At 49.1% G+C, this 18,909-nt stretch overlaps 1 protein-coding gene across 5 annotated transcripts in view; it reads left to right on the forward strand.

The window, feature by feature from the left end:
* FBLN2 (fibulin 2) overlaps positions 1-18,909 on the forward strand; it is an 89,488-nt gene that overhangs the window by 43,570 nt on the left and 27,009 nt on the right. For all 5 annotated transcript variants that reach the window (XM_045812429.2, XM_045812431.2, XM_045812430.2 and 2 more), the window contains exons 3-4: positions 16,313-16,424; positions 18,050-18,179. In XM_045812429.2, coding sequence (XP_045668385.2) covers positions 16,313-16,424; positions 18,050-18,179 — 242 coding nt within the window. The remainder of the gene's footprint in view (positions 1-16,312; positions 16,425-18,049; positions 18,180-18,909) is intronic.

The raw sequence follows: 18,909 nt of genomic DNA on the forward strand, positions 1-18,909 counted from the left end.
CCCCAAGTCTGTGGGCGAGGGCTACTCGTAGTCTCTTTCTGGAGGTGTTGGTGCCAGTTGCTGACACTCAGGTAGAGACACAGCCTTGACACCGGGAAGGCAAGTCTGGAGGCCAGGCGGAGGTCTGGGACACAGGTGGGAACCCCATCAGAGGACAGCTGGGTTTCTGTTTCTTCCCCATCGAGTTTGCCCCACTCAGCAGGTGGGCAGCAGGAGGGTGGGTGGGTAAGTGCCCAAGGAAGGGCTCGTGATTCCTTATCTGTCACCACATGACCCCTGAAGCCTGAATGCAGGACCAGACGAGCCAAGGGACTTGCCTGAGGTTGCTTGGCCGGTGGAAGGACAGCAGGGTTCTGGCCAGTGTGGAGTGGCGTTGTCAGCCCACCTCTCCTGGGCCCCCGGGGTGAGGCTCATTGCTCCACTGAATGTTGGGTCACTCTGCAGGCTGCAGAGGACACAGGATGGAGGTACTTGGGGGTGGGGGAGAGATCTGGTAAAGGTCTAGGTGGGGTTGGGGCCTGGTGGGGCTGTAGTCCCATGTCACTTAAGAGAAATGCAAAGTTGCTGGGTGTAAAGTCACTGGGAATTTGGCTCTGGAGGGGCCCAGCCTGGCCCCGTGGTGTCCCCCTTGGGAACACTGGCTGGGAGCCTCAGGTCACGGACTCGTGGCCCCTCCGTCTCATCTGGCGACCCATCCCCGGGCACCCACTGCCTCTTCCCCCAGCTGGACCTCTGCGTCAGCATGGCCACCTGGGGCTTTGCTGGAAACCTTGCTGGTACCCTGCTTCCTGTTTGCCTCGAAGAGGAGGAAAAAAACATCCTGTTTTTTATGTGATATTTTAATTTCTGTAATTCTGTAACCAAATCCCTATTTATTAAGGTAAATATAAATGTTTATATTTCTTTTATAGAAAAAACTGGCCTGCGGAGACCAAAGCTGCCTTATAGTTAAACGTCTTCTCTTACTATACTGTACGTATGTACAATAGACTGGTAATTAAATTCAACTATCCGGAATGACCAGCGAAGTAGAATTAAGTCATTGGTAAGATTCATGTATAAAACAGAATGCTATCCCGAGAACCAGAATTCCATCAGACTCCTCTTTGAGCAAGAGTACGTTGTCGTGGGGTGGCAGCAAGTTTCCTTAACTCATAGTGAAGGAGATACAATTCACAGGGTTTTTTGAGGAGGAACAGACCACGTCCCAAGTGTCTTGATGAGGTTCTGGAAGTCCGTGCATTTGGTTTGAGGTTTGCACGATGCTGGAAGGCTGTGCTGGGGTGGGGCTGGGAGACACCTCCTCCAGGAGCACAGGGAGGGAGTGTGGGCTCTGGCCCCGGGATCTGGTGCCACCGTGAGCTGCAGCAGGCGGGGGACATGACCGGTAGCCTGGGGTGAGCCTGAGCGGAGGGAGGGACAGCTCTCCTTTTAGATGAAGGCCACCAGTTGGTGAGGGACCCTAATGGGCATGTGCCCTTGGTCACATGCACTGTTTTAGAAAGCTGTTGGCCGTGTTCTAATTCTGGAGCGATCTTCCAATGACTGGTTCATTCTTAGGATGTGAGCCGCCCACTCTTGTGGCCCAGCTTTTGGATCTTTGTCTTGTCCTTGTTCTGGGAAGCTGATTTTCTCAGAAAATGGGGCTGGTTGCATTCAGCTTTTCAGAGTTTGCCTGGGGTTCTGAATGTCTGGTGACTCTTTCTAGGGTAGCTTCCTCTAAATGATGCCAGTTCCTCACACTCCCTTCGAACGGAACTAAGCTTGTCAAGAGTTTTTGCCCAGTCCTCGGTCAGGGCGGCCTGTTTTGTGCAAACTCCTTTTCTCTTTTGCATGGAGTCAACTTCTCATCAACTGGAAAATTCTTAGCAGAAGTGGCCAGTTAAAATGCAGATGACAGGCACAAATCCCACCACTGGCTCCCTGGAAAGCCATGGAGGGTAGGGCCCTCCTATTGCTCGGGTCATCCTACTGCTCGCCTACTACCCCCCAAAGCTCCCCAAAGACCATGCTGCAGCCATGTGCCCGGGGCCTCACAGCCCCTCCATGTTGACAAAGCCCACCACAGAGTCCCCGTATCTGTGGCTCCACCAGCCACAACACCCCAGCATCCCAGGAGTCCTCTTGGAACCCAGGCCACACCAGGCAGCTGGGATGGACCCTTGGTGGGGCTGCTGAAAGGGGAGGGGGCTCCGGGAAGAAGTCTTAGCCCCATAATCGTTCAGGTCTTGCTCTTTTTTCTCATTTGAGATGCAGTATGCGTGTGCACGCATGTGTGTGTACGTGAGATGGAACCATTTCAGTCTCAACACTACGTGCACAGTGCAAGTCTAAGCAATCAAGACATTCTCTCGTATTACGATGGACTGTGACCCTACACTTAAAGCAGGTACTAAGTCCCTCATGCCATCCGAGTCTCAGACCATATTCTTAACTCTCCGCCTGTCCCCAAAGTGCATTGCCGAGCTCGTTTTGTAAAGTCCTATCTAATCGAGACCGATTAGACGTTATTTGGTTTATATGTAGTTGTTATATCTTCTGAGTTTTCTTCTCTCTCATTTGTACTAACATATGCTGTAGATAACGTTTAAATCTTGACTAGTATAACAGTACTCCCTTTACAACTTTTTATTTTTATATATTTATTTATTATACTCCTTATGAAGTATAATTTATGTGAAGCACACAGATCTTAACAGAACAGCTCAGTGGATTTTCACGTCTGAAGACACCTGGGCAGCTCCACCCCAATCAAGATATGAAACACTTCAAGCATTCCAGAGTTTTCCCGGTGCCCCTTTTCAACCATTTCTGCTCTCCTTCCCCCGTGGAAACCACGGTGTTGACTTTCGTCACCATCTTGCCTGTCCTTCAATTTATTTTGTGTAATGGGGACAATGTGGTATTTTGCATTTGACTTCTTTAGCTCAAAAACTGTGTTTTGAGACTCTCCCATGTTGTCGCATGTAGTTGTTGCAGTAGTTCATTTAATCATTCCCGTTGTGGGAATCAATCGTGGGTTATTGATCCGTTCTAGCATGGGTGGACATCTGGGCTGTTTTCAGCTTGTGGCTGTGACGGATATAGTTGCTGTGAACATTCTTGTCGGAGTCTGTTGGATGAAGCGGGCATTCACGTGGGATATATACGCAGGAGTGGGATGTGACACGGACGTTCTTCCAAAGTACGTTACCAGCTCGCATCCCCACCAGCAGTGAGGGAGAGTTCCGGTTGCTCCACGTCTTTGCCGACACTGGACGCTGTCGTTCCTTTTCATCTGAGCCAATCTGGCGCATATGTAGCAGTATCTCGTTCTGGTTTTAATTTGCATTTTCTCAGAACTTAGGACGTGGAGCACATTCTCATATTACTGTCGGACATTCTGTTGTCATTTGCTCATTTTTAAATTGCCTTTCTTTGTCTGACTGGTTCGTAGGGGTTCTTTAAGGATTCCGATTGGTGTCTTTTGTTGGATCACTCATGACCTTGTTTTGTTGTGTAACTTTTCTTTCCACTTCAAAAAATTATTTATTTATTTATTTGAGAGAGAGAGAGAGAGCACCTGCAAGTGGGGGAGGGGCAGGGGAGGGAGGGAGAAAGAGGGGAAAAGAATCTCAAGCAGACGGCGCTGAGCACAGAGCCACCCGGGCGCCCCATCTTTGCACTTTCTTAGTGATGGTATGTGATGAGTACATTGCAAATGCTGTCTTCTGAGGAATACAAATTCCTAATTTTAACGCAATGCAGTATATTGATCTTCACGTTTCTGAAAGTGTATTTTGTATCCTTTTACAGAAATCTTTGTCTGCCCCAGAGTCATGAAGATATTTTCCTAGGTTATGTTCTAGACATTTTAACGTGTTTCACCTACGATCATATTTGATCGTATTTAGATTTGTTTCTTTAGGTGGTATGAGTAGGAATCAGAATTCATTCTTTTTTTCAATGCGTGTTCAGCTCACCCAGCACCAGTGTGGAAAAGGCCATCTTTCCCCCCACTGCCTCGTTGGCTTTGTCAGGAATCAAGGGGCTTTTCTGCCCGTGGGGAGAATGGGAAAGGAGCCCGAAGAGTAGGGCGCCCTGCTTCCCCTGGAGTAGCTGCTGCAGAGGGACTTGAACTCTGTCCTGCCTCCCTCCTTCTTCACCCTCTCCTTTGCTTGCTTGGGTGCTCTGCTCAGGAGCCTGCGCTCTGGAGTGTGCAGCTGCCGTGGGCTTCTGCGGCTGCCCCGCGAGTGGTCTGGGGCCAGTGCTGCCTCCTCTCCAGGCTGCCACCTGCTCGTCTCTAAAATGGGGATGCGCAGAGGAGCCTCTTTCTGGAGCTGGAGGGGAGATGCTGTGGGTGCAAACTGGGCCCCACAGGTGGCTCGGCCAGGGCAGAGAGCCAGCCTCCAGCCTGTCAGCAAGAGCAGCTCTGCGCCTCTGACTTGGGCAGAGCTGGGTAGACAGTAAGCACCATCACACAAGGTGATGGGAGGTGCTGGAAAGGGCAACAGAGGCTGTTTGTCACCACTGTGTCTGTGATCCTGGTGCAGGAAGACAGAGCTCAGGAGCCCTTCTTGTTTGTCTGCTTTACAGTCCCTGTAAGAGGACTCCAGGCGCTCCCAGGGCCTGCAGGTACCTCCTCCCCACCCCCCGAGAACACCAAGCTGCCAGGCGCAGAGAGTAGCGGGCCCTGGGCTGTTTGCTCAGGCCTCTCAAACACCCTGTCCAAACAGGGCGCCGGTGGAGAGCGCCAGCTCATCACCGTCCTGCCAGGTGCATGTGCTTTTTCTGCAACATTTCCAAAGCCACTATTCTTTAGGACTTTAATGTCTGGGAGAGGGGATGGTCCAGAGGGGTCGTGACCTCTGAGCAGTATTGTTCAGGGCACCCATTGTTCTGTGATCAAAGGTGGTCGTAATCTCCAGAATCTCAGAATCTTTTTATAACAGAATGTCTCTTGAACGGGCAATACCTGCACAAGATAAGAAACCATAAAAAATACAAAAGGGGCAAACAGTGAGATGTCCATGTGCTTCCTCCTTCCCACGGTCAGGTCCTGCCCTGAGCCTCCTGACTGTCCTTCTAGAAATAATCCATCTGTGTCCATATATCCCTTTAAAATGCTAAAGGGTGACTTATTGTATATACTTTCCAGCATTGACCCTTACGTTCTTAATTTTCTCTCTCTCTTTTTTTAAGTAGGCTCCATGCCCGGTGTGGGGCATGAACTCGCGACCCTGGGATCGAGAGTCAGTCTCATGCTCTACCGATTGAGCCAGCCAGGCACCCCTGTCCTTAATTCTTCATAGTACATTCAGAAATCATGCCTTTGGGGCGCCTGGGTAGCGCAGTCGTTAAAGCGTCTGCCTTCGGCTCAGGGCGTGATCCTGGCGATCCGGGATCGAGTCCCACATCAGGCTCTTCCGCTATGAGCCTGCTTCTTCCTCTCCCACTCCCCCTGCTGTGTTCCCTCTCTCGCTGGCTGTCTCTCTGTCACATAAATAAATAAAATCTTTAAAAAAAAAAAAAAAAAAAAAGAAATCATGCCTTTAAGTGCAGGAACACCCACCTGGTTCTTTTTAACATCTGCGTAAGAGTGGACAGGTATAACCTCAGTTATTCAATCGCTGCCCTATTGGTGAGATTTTGGTTGCGTCTGACCTTTGCTCTCACAAATTCAGCTATAGCAAGCATCCCGGTCATGCATGTTTGTGCCCGTGGGGGAGGGGAATCTGTCAGCAGGTTAGATTTCTGGATGGAGGAAGTGCTGTGTCACATTTTTTTTTTTTTACAGTGCAATGCATCATTTTCTGTTTATTGCAGTAAGATACACGTAACATAACATTGGCCACTGGAACTAGTTTTAGGTCAGTGAGATGTAATATATTCACATTGTACAAGTACATCGCCCATCTCCAGAAATTTTTTTAAAAATATTTTATTCATTTATTTGTGGGAGAGAGTGAGAGAGCACAAGCAGGGGGAGCAGCAGAGGGAGAGGGAGGAGCAGACTCCCGCTGAGCAGGGAGAAAGATGCCGTGCAGGGCTGGATCCTAAGACTCTGGGATCATGACCTGAGCCGAAGGTAGATGCTTAACCGACTGAGCCCCCCAGGCGTCCCATCTCCAGAACTTTTTCATCTTCCTAAACTGAAATCCTGTGCCCATCCAACACTGACTCTCCATCCCCCTCCCCCAGCCTCTGGTAACCTCTAGGCTACTTTCTGTCTCTCTGAGTTTGCCTCTTCTGGGTACCCTATATAAGGAGAATCATATCTTTGTCCTTTTGTGCCTGGTATAAAGTCACTCTCTGGGTCAAAACTGAAAATACCCTTAGTCTTTAGTCTGAATCTTAGAATTTTCTAATCATAATAACTTTTGCAGTAATGTTATTGTGAAGTGTTTGTGACTATCAGCACAAATGAGACCTACATGACAATTAAAGGAGTGTTTAAAGGGGGCACCCATTGGAGGTACCGGCAGTGGAGACAGAGGCTGTGGCCGCCTGCCCTGACCCCCACAGTTCCCACCATCCTGACTTCTGTGCACGGGAGTTCCTTCCTTCTCTTTAGGGCTGTACGGTCGTGTTGCTTTTTCCCCTGTTTTGGAACTTCTTATGAAAGGCAGTCTGCAGCATTCCTCTGTGACTTGCTTCTTCCCCCCAAGATCCTGTCTGTGATTCATCCGTGTTGCTGTGTGTGGTTGAAATGAATCTGTGCACATCGTGTGGTCCTGCCATGGCTTATTCACCCTTTCTTTTGTCGAGGGGTGCTTGCGTTGCTTGCAGTGTGGGGCTTCTGTTTGTGGGTCTCCGGGTGGAGACCACGGGCACCTGTTTCTCCTGGGCGAGTACCTGAAAATGAGATCACTGCATCACTGGCTCCGGGTATCTTCCAGTCCACTAGACGAAGTTAACGGTTTCCCAAAGTGGGTCTGTTCTCCCTTTGCTACTCAGGGATGTTGGAGGCGAGTTTCCTGCCAGAGTCTGTGAAGCAGATGGTTGGCAATGCGTTCAGAAGCCAGGATGATGTGGTGCTGGCCCATGTCTCTGGAGGTCAGGGAGAGGGCCACGACTGCCGCTGTCTCAGCAGGAGATGCCCCTCCCCTCCTGTCCACAGGGCTTGCAAATCACCAGCAGGTGACGGACACCACACGCCCTCTTGGCCAGAGCTCAGGCAGTGTGGCAACGTGGCCAGAAATGGGGGAGTCCGCAAAAGCCCAGAGGAAAGCAGAAAAGGCAGGGGAGGGATTGCTGAAAGCCCTTCCAGCTTCCTCTGTGAAAGGGGTTATTGTTCTATCCATCCGTTTATTGGTCTGTTCCTTTGTTCTTTAATTAATTGATTGGTGAGTAGTCATCAGACACCTGTGTGCTAGGGCCAGGGAGGTACTGGTTACTGAGCGCCTGTTGTTTGCAAGGCACTGAATCTTCTCAGCTCCCCGGAACTTTGTGAAGTGTGGCAGGGAAAGGTTATTTGCCCATTTAACAGGCAAGGAAATGGAGGCTCAGAGGATGAGTGACTTGCCCATGTCCCCTAGCCCGCGCTTCCAGCGGTGGTACAGACGTGCCCGGCTCACCCCCGCCCCCTGCTGGAGCCCTTAGCAGAGAGGCAGCCTGGGCCAGGTGGACCGGCCGTGCTTGCGTTCTTCTCCCTCATTTTCCTAAGCTTGTGTGCTGGGCTGTGTATCTGAAACTCTGTTTACACATCTGGAAAATCGAGATAATCATCCAACTTCGTGTTGTTGATGTAAGCTTTCCATGAGGTGGTGGACACCGAGGGCCTGGGATACTCGATTCAGCCCCAGGCCCTGGGAGCCCTGAGAGGACTCAGACCATTTCTTGGCTCCTGAGACCCTCTCAGTCTGGTGGTTGAGACAAGCATGTCACCCGACAGTGACATCACGGTGAAAGTATGTACCAAGTGCTGATGTGAATGAAGCCAGAGGAGGGGGCCACTGGTCCCCCCGGGTTGGAGGTGGGTACTAGTGGGAGCTCAGCAGATGGAGAGGCTGAGTCACATGTGGACTGGCTGGTTAGGGATGGTTAGTTGGACAAGCAGAGAAGGGCGTTCCCAACATGGACCAGCATGTGCAAAGACAGAGGGGCAAGGAGAAGCATGTGGGGCTAGGGTAGAGCATAGGAGCTGGACGTGACTCTGGGCTGTGATTGCCCCACCAGGGAGGGGTGCTTCATCCTGTAGAACAGTGGCCTTCCAGTGGGGGTCTGTGGACCACAGGTTTCCTGAGCTGATTGGGACTGGGGAAGGCCAGGGAAGTAGGGTGGTGTGAGGAGGGTCAGCATAGAGGTTAGTTTAGATACAGCAGTCAGGGAGCTCCTCTCTGAGGAGGTGAGAGCCCTGAAGGAGAAGGGACAGCCATGTAGACAGTGGGAGTGGGGCAGGGCACAGGAAAAAGGCAGAGGATTCCAGGCAGAAGGTAGAATACGTGCAAAGGACCTGGGGCAGGGGTGAGCCTAGGGAGTTCAAGGAGTGGAAAGAATGAGTGAGAAAGAGGATCAGAGAACAGAGATGAGGGTGAGGCAGTCAACAGGTCTTTGTAAAGAAAGGGGGACTGTTGGGGCCTGTAGGCCAAGGAGAGACACAGTCTGATTTGTATTTGGGCCTCATTCTGACACCCTCTGGAAGATGACTTGGAGGAGGACACCTGTGGGAACAGGGATCATGTCGGACCAAGAGGTGGTGGTGGAGTGAGGGGCCAGGTGGGTAGACTGGGATGCACTTTGAAGGTGGCCCACTGGGTGATGGACAGAGGTGGGGAAGGAGGAATTGGAGTAGCAGGGTCCTGAGGTTGCTGGCGGCCCTTCACTGACGCAGGGGAGACCTGGGGAGAGGTGGTGTGAGGTGGTTCAGTTGCTGAACAGATTCTGGTGGTGGGAGCACCAGGGAGCAGCGGCGGTGGTTCCTTCGCCGACTGTGCGTGCCCGCACGGAGCTATGGCTGGACACAGGTGTGTGGGAGGGGTCAAGGAGAAGCAGGCGCTTGACACTCAGAGCTGGGTGAGATCAGCCAGGGCCGGTGTGGAGGTGGAGAAGGGAAGAATCCTAGGACTGGACATCTGAATGGTGGTGCCTGGAACTTAAGAAGAAGCAGAGAGAAAGATAGAGGCTGGGGACCTCAGAGGGGGCGGTCAAGGAAGGAGACCTGGAGGAGAGGGCCTCTGGGCTGAGCCTTGAAGCACTGGGGTGGAGAAGGAGGGTGTGTCTTCTGGACTAGGACATGGGGGTACACGTCTTGTGGGGTTTGGCCTGGCCCTGCCTCCCAAGTCTTGGACAGTACCAAGCAGTGCCAGGCTTGGCCCCTGTACTAATTCCCCCTCCTGCTCCAAGTGGGTGGCCCTCCCAGCATATGGGTTCACGGCCTCTGAGTTCCTTTGTCTGAAACAGAGGGAAGCCAGGGTGGGAAAGGCCAGGGGAGAATGGTGGGAAGTCTGCCAAACACAGGCTGAAACCTGGCTTCTGATCAAGGAGGGGGCAGGAGGAGAACACCATTCAGTCCATAGGGAAGCAGAACCCCCTCTCAGGCTGGTGATGGTTAGATTCTCAGACAGGGCCTTCAGGATCAGCTATATCAAGTCACCCATGCCACGGATGTGGGGAAGCTGAGGCCTGGAGGGGGGAAGAGAAGAGGGGAAACTGAGGCTTGGGACTTCTAACTTACCACCTGATCTGTAAAGTAGGGAGACAAGGGTACTCATCATAACTTTAAGCATGAAAGTTCTTGGAGCCGAGCCTGGCACTAGCCCACACTTCATTCCAGCTGTTACAGTTATTTCGATAGGGCACCCATCTCAAGTCACCTGGCTAAGACCCAGGGATCAACTGCAATCTCCTGATCTCAGTAAGGCAGTCTTGGAGAAGGCTTAGGGAGTAAGAGTTCAGTCCAGTAAAAGAAAGATATGAACTTGAGCGATGCACAGAAGGGACAAGCTGCCTGGGTGGAGTGAGTTCCCCATCACCAGAAGTATTCAGGTGAGGCATGACTCCCATGTGCCCAGAGAGTAATGAGAAAGGATTAAGCATGGAATGGTGGCATCACTTTCAGTGGCCACAGAGACTCGAGTGCCTTTGTAGAGAAAGAAACAGACAAGTGAAGAAGTAAGCTCATAAATAAACAAGATTTCACACAGTGATAAATGCTAAGAGGAGCCTTAAAAATGAGTGATGTGATGAGAGTAACTGGGGCTGGTTGGATATGCTGTCTCTTGCCATACAGGGATTTTATACTCTTATTGTATTAAGGTTTTCCTTTTGAGTTGTGGATTTTGTTTCTTTTTTCCTCCAGCTTTATTGAGATATAAGCGGCGTATAACATTGTATAAATATAAGTACACAAAGTCATGATCTGATCTGCATATGTACTGTGAGGTGATGGCTACAGTGATGTCAGATAATACGTCACCGCACAAAGTTGCCATTTTTTGTTGTTGTTTGTGGTGAGAACATGTTAAGATCTGTTCTCATAGCAACATTCAGGCACACAGTACAGTATTGGTAACGAGTCGCCGTCCTGTGCAGTAGATCACCAGAAATTATTCACCTTATAACTGGATGGAAGCTTGTACCCTTTGCCCAGCATCTCCCCATCTCCCCAGAGGCTCCCCCCAACTGCTTCCCTGGCAGCCCCCAAACGACTCTGTTTCTTTGAGTTTGACTTTTTTTTTTTTTTTAAGATTTTATTTATTTATTTGACAGAGAGAGAGAGATAGCCAGCGAGAGAGGGAACACAAGCAGGGGGAGTGGGAGAGGAAGAAGCAGGCTCCCAGCAGAGGAGCCTGATGTGGGGCTTGATCCCAGAACGCCGGGATCACGCCCTGAGCCGAAGGCAGACGCTTAACGACTGAGCCACCCAGGCGCCCCTGAGTTTGACTTTTTTTTTTATTCCACGTATGAGTGAGCTCATACAGTATTTGTCTGTCTCTGGCTGACTTAGTTCACTTAATGTAATATCCGCAAGTTCCATCCATGTTCCTGAAAATGGCAAGATCTCCTTTTTTATGGCTGAACAATATTCCACATATATACGCATACATATATATACATAGAGACCTATACGCACGTATACATACATACCTATACATACATATACATACACATACATGTATCTGTGTACGTGTATACCACGTTTTCTTTACCCACTCATCCATCAGTGGACACTTAGGACTTAGGTTGCTTCCATTTCTCGGCTATTGCAAACAATGCTGCAGCAAACCTGGGGGTGCAGATATCTTTTTGAGACTGTGCTTTAATTTCCTTCAGATGTATACCCAGAAGTGGAATTGCTGGACCGTAGGGTAGTTCTGTTTTTAAATTTTCGAGGATCTTCCATACTGTTTTCCAGAGTGGCTGCACCAATTTACATCTCCACCAACAGTGGACAGGGTTCCTTTTCTCCACATCCTCACCGATACTTGTTATCTCTTGTCTTTTGAGTATTAGCCTCCCTAACAGGTGCGTGGTGACATCTCACTGAAGTTTTACTTTGCATATTTCTGGTGATGAGTGATGTTGAACATCTTTTCACATACCTGTTGGCCATTTATATGTCCTTGGAAAAATGTCTATTTTGGTCCTTTGCCCATTTTTATTTTTTATTTTTTTAAAGATTTTATTTATTTATTTGACAGAGAGAGACAGCCAGCGAGAGAGGGAACACAAGCAGGGGGAGTGGGAGAGGAAGAAGCAGGCTCATAGCGGAGGAGCCTGATGCGGGGCTCGATCCCATAACGCCGGGATCACGCCCTGAGCCGAAGGGGGACGCTTAACGACTGTGCCACCCAGGCGCCCCCCTTTGCCCATTTTTAAATAAAATTATTATTATTATTATTATTTTTGCTATTGAGTTGTATGAGTTCCTTATATATTTTGGATATTAACCCCTTATCAGATACGTGGTTTGCCGATATTTTCTCCCATTCTGCAGGTTGCCTTTTCATTTTGTTGACGGTTTCTTCTGCTGTACAGAAGCTTTTTGGTTTGATGTAGTTCCACTTGTTGATTTTTGCTTTTGTTGCTTGTGTTTTAGTGTCTACCAAAAACTCACTGCCGAGACTGATGTTGAGGATCTTTTCCCCTGGGTTTTCTTTCTAGGAGTTGTACAGTTTCAGGCCTTACATCCAAGGTTTTAGTCCATTTTGAGTTGTTTTTGTATGTGTTCTGAGGTAAGGGCCCAACTTCATTCTTTGGTGGATTTTACTTTTGAAAATAGCTCTCTTTATCCTAAAATTATTTTCTTAGGTTTTCTTCTAGTACTGCCTTTGGATTTGGAATTTATTTTTGTGTGCGGTGTGAGGTAGGTCCCAACAGCATATATTCAATCCTTTCCACACTGAGTTTGAATGTTGCCTTTATCATATACGAGGTTCCCATATGCACATAGTTCTCTTTCTGAATTTTATTGTTCATTGATCTCCTTGTCTCTTTAGTTATTAGAACTTTAAACCATGCACTTTTTCCTTTCAGAATTTTTCTTCAATATTCTTAGACATTTTCAATTTTGGATGAATTTTAGAACCAGCTTGACAAATTTCATGACAAATTATGTTGGGACTTTATATTGCATTGAAGTTGTAGATTAAATGGAGATGAATTGATGTCTTCAAGGTACTGAATCTTCCCATCCAGACACATGGGATATATTTCTAATAAAATATACTGTTATATCTATTAGACAATTATTTTTTTCCTTCATGTGGATTTAGCATGTTTATGATAAATTTATTTCTAGGTTTGTTTCTGTTTTGAATGATTTTTTTTCTCTTACTCTATTTAATTGTTACTCTCGTATAGGAAAGCACTAAATTGAGTATCTTGATTTTGGTTTTGACCACTTATTTTGGGCTATTATTATTATTATTCCTTAGTATTCACTTTAATACTGTGTTAGTTTTTGTTCCTTTGGATTTTCTAGAAAGATGAAACCATAATATCTGCAAAGAATGACCATCATCTCTTTGTTTCTAATATTTCTGCCTCTTTTTTTTCTTGCCTTATTGCATCTGCTAGTATCTCTAGGACAACATAAACAGAGTGTCAATAGGCATTTTTGTCACATTTCTGACTTCAGTGAGACAGGTGTCTAGTGTTTCACCCCTGAGTGTGATATTTGCTACTTGCTTCTGGTAGAAAATTCTTTTCATTCCTCCTGGTACAGACCTCAGGTTGTTACTGAAACTTATTTTCCCTCTTTTACAGAAGGGGACTTGAAACTTAGAAAAGTTCAATAACTTGAAATGTCCACTCAGCAGATGAAGCTGATGATTCTTAGTGCACTCCTTTCCTGGAACCTTCCAGGCTGCTGACATCCATTGGTGCATTTGTTCCTCAGCTCTGCTAGGTTATGTGAACTGCTGAAGGACATTTAGAGGTCTTTGTAGGTTTCAGCAGTTATGCAGCTAAAGGTGCTCATAGTAGATAAGGACACTGATTCCTTAGAGAGAAGAAATGGCTATACAGGGTAGCACTAAGATGTGGACCCAGGCTCAAAGTTATTCCATTACACCCTGCTGTCCCCCCAAAATGGATATAGGTATTCTGGATGAACTTTATCTTTGTTCTGGTTTAAAATTTTTATTGAAGGATAATAGCATACAATGTTATATTAGTTTCAGGTGTACAAGATATCAATTCAACAATACATTGTTCTGTGCTCACCACAATAAATGTAGCCACCATATAATGTTATTACAACATTATTGACTTATGCCCTAAGCTGTAGTTTTCATCTGTATTTATTTCATAACTAGAAGTTTGTATCTTGTAATCCTCTTTATTATTTCACCCATCCCCCCACCACTTCCCTTCTGTCAACCTTCAGCTTTTCTCTGTATTTAAGAATCTGTTTTCTTTGGGGTTTTGTCTTTGCTTATTTGTTTTATTTTTTACATTCCAAACATAAATGAAATCATATGGTATTTGTTTTTCTCTGTCTGACTTATTCCATTTAGCATAATACCCTCTAGCTCCATCCATGTTGTTGCAGATGGCAAGATTTCATTCTTTTTTAGGGCTGAGTAATATTCCATCGTATATATGTGCCACGTCTTCTTCATCCATTCATCTATAGATGGACATTTTGGTTTCTTCCGTATCTCAGCTGTTATAAATAATGCTGCAATCAACAGAGGGGTGCAGTTATCTTTTCAAATTAGTGTTTTGTTTTCTTTGGGTAAATACCCAGTAGTGAAATTATTGGATCATGGGGTATTTCTATTTTCAGTTTTTTGAGGAATCTCCATACTATTTTCCACAGTGGCTGCACCAGTTTGCATTCCCACCAGCATGCACAAGGGTTCCCTTTTCTCCACATCCTCACCAACATTCGTTGTTCCTTGTGTTTTTTGTAGTAGCCATTCTGACAGGTGTGAGGTGATATCTCATTGTGGATTTGCTTTGCATTTGCCTGATAATGAATGATGTTGAGGACCTTTTTATGTGTCTGTTGGTCTATACGTGTTTTATTGCATGTCATTTATTTTTAGACCTCAGAAGCAAATGTTTGGGTTAATTATACTCCTCTTCTGGCACCTTACACATTATCGTCTCTGTAAGACTCTGTCTTATTTTATTTATGTATTTATTCCCTTATATGCCTGTTCCCCATTGCCAATCTCTGCCCCACCAGAGGCAACTGCTCTCTTCTGTTTAATTTGCATGTGTGTGTTTTTAATTTATGTGCAAAATGTGCGTTGTAATTTTGTATGCAGTGTTTTTAATTTGTGTAACAGATCTCACCTGGTTTCTTCCTTTCCCCCCAGTGCTTTATTGTGCACTCCGTGTTGCTGTGTGTGTGTGTGCCTAGCTTCATGGTGTTGTGTGTGCCTCTAGTCTATTGTTTCTGACAGCTGTGGAGTCCTCCATGGAGGACAGCCCCACATTCTATTCAGCCACTCCTCCACTGATGAACTATCACTTCCACAATGATGCCAGAGTATCACGTCCTTGTAGTGGTTGCATTACAGGTCTGGGTGAGGACTTCCCTGGAATGCGCAGCCAGGAGGACAACAACTGGGTCCGGGACAATGTGTATACTTAATTGTGTCAGTGGCGCCTTATCTCCTTCCAGACTGGCTGTGCTGGTGACCGCTCCTACGCCCAGGGCATGAGGGCTCCAACCTGTGCCTGGCATGTATCACTCTTTCTGATTTTTCCAGTTTAATAGCTATTTTACTTGGGGTTTTTTTTTTTATGTTAGTTTTCAGGAGATTATGACATTTTCTCAGCGGCAATTCTTTGCCAGTTCTAGGAATTCCAAAAATGTCTCCGAACCTGTCAGCAGTCTTCTATTTGTCCACGGGGTTCTTTGTTATACAGAGAATTTTAATTTTGAGGTGGGCAGATTGCTCTGCCTTTTAAGCTCAGGTCTGTGCCTTTCAGTTTTAAGACATTCCCCTACCCCTGCCTCCTTCTGCTCTCCCAGCCACGAATATTTTCTCCACTAACTTTCCTAGATGAGATTTGTTTTTTTAGCGAGACAGAGAGAGGGAGAGCGTGTGCGCGTGCACGCGTGCACCAGTGAGTTGGGGGGGGGGGCAAAAGGAGAGGATGGGAGAGAATCTCGAGCAGACTCCCTGCTGAGCTGGATCTTGCGAGCCTGAGATCATGACCTGAGCCAACCAGGCGCCCCTCCTGGATGAGTTTTAAACTTTCCTCGCTGCTGCTATTGCTTCTTATGCCTTGTCCTGTCTTGGTGTCTTAGGTCAGGCTCCTTAGAAGCAGAGCCTGAGGGGCGCCTGGGTGGTTCAGTCAGTTAGGCGGCTGCCTTGGGCTAAAGGTCATGATCTTGGGGTCCTGGGATCGAGCTCTGTGTTGGGCTCCCTGTTCAGTGGGGAGTCTGCTTCTCCCTCTCCCCCCTCAAAAAGTAAACAAATAAAATCTCAAAAAAAAAAAAAAAAAGCAGAGCCTGACTTGAGGGTTTTGTGCATGTGGTGGTTCATTTGGAGAACCTGCCTGGGGTGGGGGCAGGGAAGGAGCTAGCCAATGCCCCCGATCCCACTGGGAGTTCTGGAATGGAGGTGGCCCCACACACTGTCCCCTCTGAGGCAGGGCTGGGGTTTTGTACCCCCACTAGTCACCGGTTGGCCATAGTTCTGCCGGCCTGCTCCCCCAGCGGTGGGCTTAACCTCGCAGGCAGCGCGCCGAAGGTTGTACTTGGGTCACCCTGCACAGCAGCGGGGGAGGGGTGGGTGGTGAGTGAGTCCCCTGCCTGGGAATGGGGGTCTGGACAGCACCAGCCGCATTTACTATCCTGGCTGCCTCTGCACACCTCAGAGCCAGGTGCCCCCGCTAGTGCGGTGACTGCCTGTGTTGCTGCCCACAGTGTCCACGAAGGATCTGATTGAGACGTGCTGTGCGGCCGGACAGCAGTGGGCCATCGACAATGACGAGTGCCTGGAAATCCCCGAGAGTGGCGCTGAGGGTGACGCCTGCAGGTAGGGTGTGCACCCTGGAGCGGGCACAGCTGCCCGTGCACCTTTTCCGGATCCCTGCTTGCTTTGGCCCGGGGCCCCGGCCCCCTGTGTCCACGGGCACATTGTGGCTGCTGTGAGCGTGCCAGCCAGGCTCCCTCCAGGTGCGGCGAGCCCAAGGCTGGCTGCAGGAACAAAGTAACCACGTACATCTGTAGCTGGGCTGAGGAGCAGAGTTCAGAGAGGGTACAGTTTGGAGCCAGGGTTAGAGGACCGCTGTCACCTGGGAACAAGGAGATGCCACGCTCACTGTGAACCATGGCTGGGGCCAGGCAGTGCGCAGCCCACGCGAGATTTCCCTCTCCGGCTTTGAACTGGGAGACTTCAGCCCTCTTTTCTTTCCCGACTCTGCTACCCGGGGGTCTCCAGAAGCCTGGTCTCCCGCTGTCCTCTGCCGTGTTGATTGTTTTTTCCGACTCTAGTGTGCTCTGCAAAGGACTCATTTGTGCCTTTGCCCCGACTGTGCTGGGCCCAGAAGACGTCTTGGTCAGCCATTCACCTCTCCTTTTTCCCAGGGATGCCTTCTTTTCCAACCTACTTATTTTTTCTAGATAAAGAGGACAAGGTTCATAGAGGTGATATGATTCACCCAAAGCCGCACTGCTCCCTGGGAGCATGGCCAGAATTAGAGTCCCTGTTTCCTAAAGTCTAGCCCCCCGTGCCTCCTTTAGAGACATTTAAATTCTTTTTTTTTTTTTTTTAAAGATTTTATTTGTTTATTCAACAGAGACAGAGACAGCCAGCGAGAGAGGGAACACAAGCAGGGGGAGTGGGAGAGGAAGAAGCAGGCTCATAGCGGAGGAGCCTGATGTGGGGCTCGATCCCATAATGCCGGGATCACGCCCTGAGCTGAAGGCAGGCGCTTAACCGCTGTGCCACCCAGGCGCCCCTAGAGACATTTAAATTCTAACCTTGTCCCTTTCCCTTCCCTTTTGTCATCCTACCAGTTTGGGGACTGCTTAGGAGTTAGAATGTACATCGTTCAGGGGTTTTGAGCTTAGTGGCCCTGAGGTATGCTTGTATCCCTCTTGTGATGGGAAACTCACTACTTCATAGATAGGCAGTTCCATCACTGAATAGCCCCCGCTGGGACATGCCCTTTCTCAAGTGAGACTGAACCCAGCTTCCCGGTGACCCCCCTCTTTGTGTGCTGGCGGCCCAGGGCAGCCGTACAGATATTGGGTGGCTCAACCCGCAGCCTGGAGGCTGCCCTCTTCCAGGCCACGCTGCCCTGCACTTCCTGGGGTTGAGTCTCCCTATCCTTCTCAGCCCTGTGGGGACCTCGGAATGCTGACCCCCTCCCACACTGGTCAGGGATAGACAGCGTGGAGTCCAGTGAGCCCCAGGCCTGAGTGTTCTTGGTCAAGCTCAGACGCAGAACCCACGTTCTTTGGTGGGGGATGTGCTGGCTTTGCCGAGGCCCCCGCCACCAGCACGGGCCTTGCTTGCAATGGGCCTCTGGCAGGGGCTTCCCTCTCTGAGCCTCCGTTTCCTCGTCTGGGCAATGGGACTGGCCGTCCCTCCCGGAGGGGTCACGGGGAGGATGGGGGCCGGTGCTCGGGTGGGGCTGAGGCACACCTGTGTTGCAGGACAGCCCAGAAGCACTGCTGTGTATCCTACTTGAAGGAGAAGAGCTGCATGGCTGGCGTCCTGGGGGCCAAGGAGGGCGAGGCCTGTGGGGCTGAGGACAACGACACCTGTGGCGTCTCCTTGTACAAGGCAAGCCCGACCTGTGGTATCCATAGGCTGGCCCGAGGTCTTCATGGGCTGGGGGGTTAGGCTCCCCGTGGGACTCCTCCGTAGATTTGGGGGGCTCTTCATTTGCAGAGAAACCACCACCAGCTATTCCAGCGGCCAGAAGTGAACGGCACATGTAAAGGCCTGCCCTCACAGGGCTTTCGGTTTCTGCTTTTTCTTTTTGTATCCGGCTTATGTCACTTCGCATCACGTCCTCAAGGTCACCCACATTGCAGCGTGTGTTGGACAGTCTTTCTCTTTCAAGGCTAAAGAACCATCCATTGTGTAGCTATACCACGTTTCGCTGATGGCCCGTGGGTGGCTTCTGCCTCCTGCCTCCTGTGAATAATGCTGCTGTGAACGTGGGGCTAAGAAGAGCCTCTCTCGAGGACAGACAGTATTTCACTTCCACTGTATTGGCTTGAACTTTGTCCTGTGGCCAGACCGAGCTTCTAGGGGGCTGGAGAATGCAGCCTTTCTTCTGGAGAGGTCATGTGCCTGCTGAAAATCGGGAGGAAGTGAAAACAGGCCTTGCGGATGGACAGCTGGCTGTGTGCAGCAGAGGACAAGGGCGAGTTAAGAGAGTAGAACAGCTTCAGGAGAAACTATGGGGGCTGTTTGGGGGAGATTAGGAGAGAGAAGAGGAAGCAGTTGAGGAAGCCAGTGTCACAGGCCTGGGTGCCTGTGACAGGGACCGCTGGAGAACGAGACA

The sequence above is a fragment of the Ursus americanus genome, chromosome 14, assembly GCF_024610735.1.
Source record: "Ursus americanus isolate L20-20 chromosome 14, mUrsAme1.1.p, whole genome shotgun sequence".
In the NCBI taxonomy this organism is placed as follows: Eukaryota; Metazoa; Chordata; class Mammalia; order Carnivora; family Ursidae; genus Ursus; species Ursus americanus.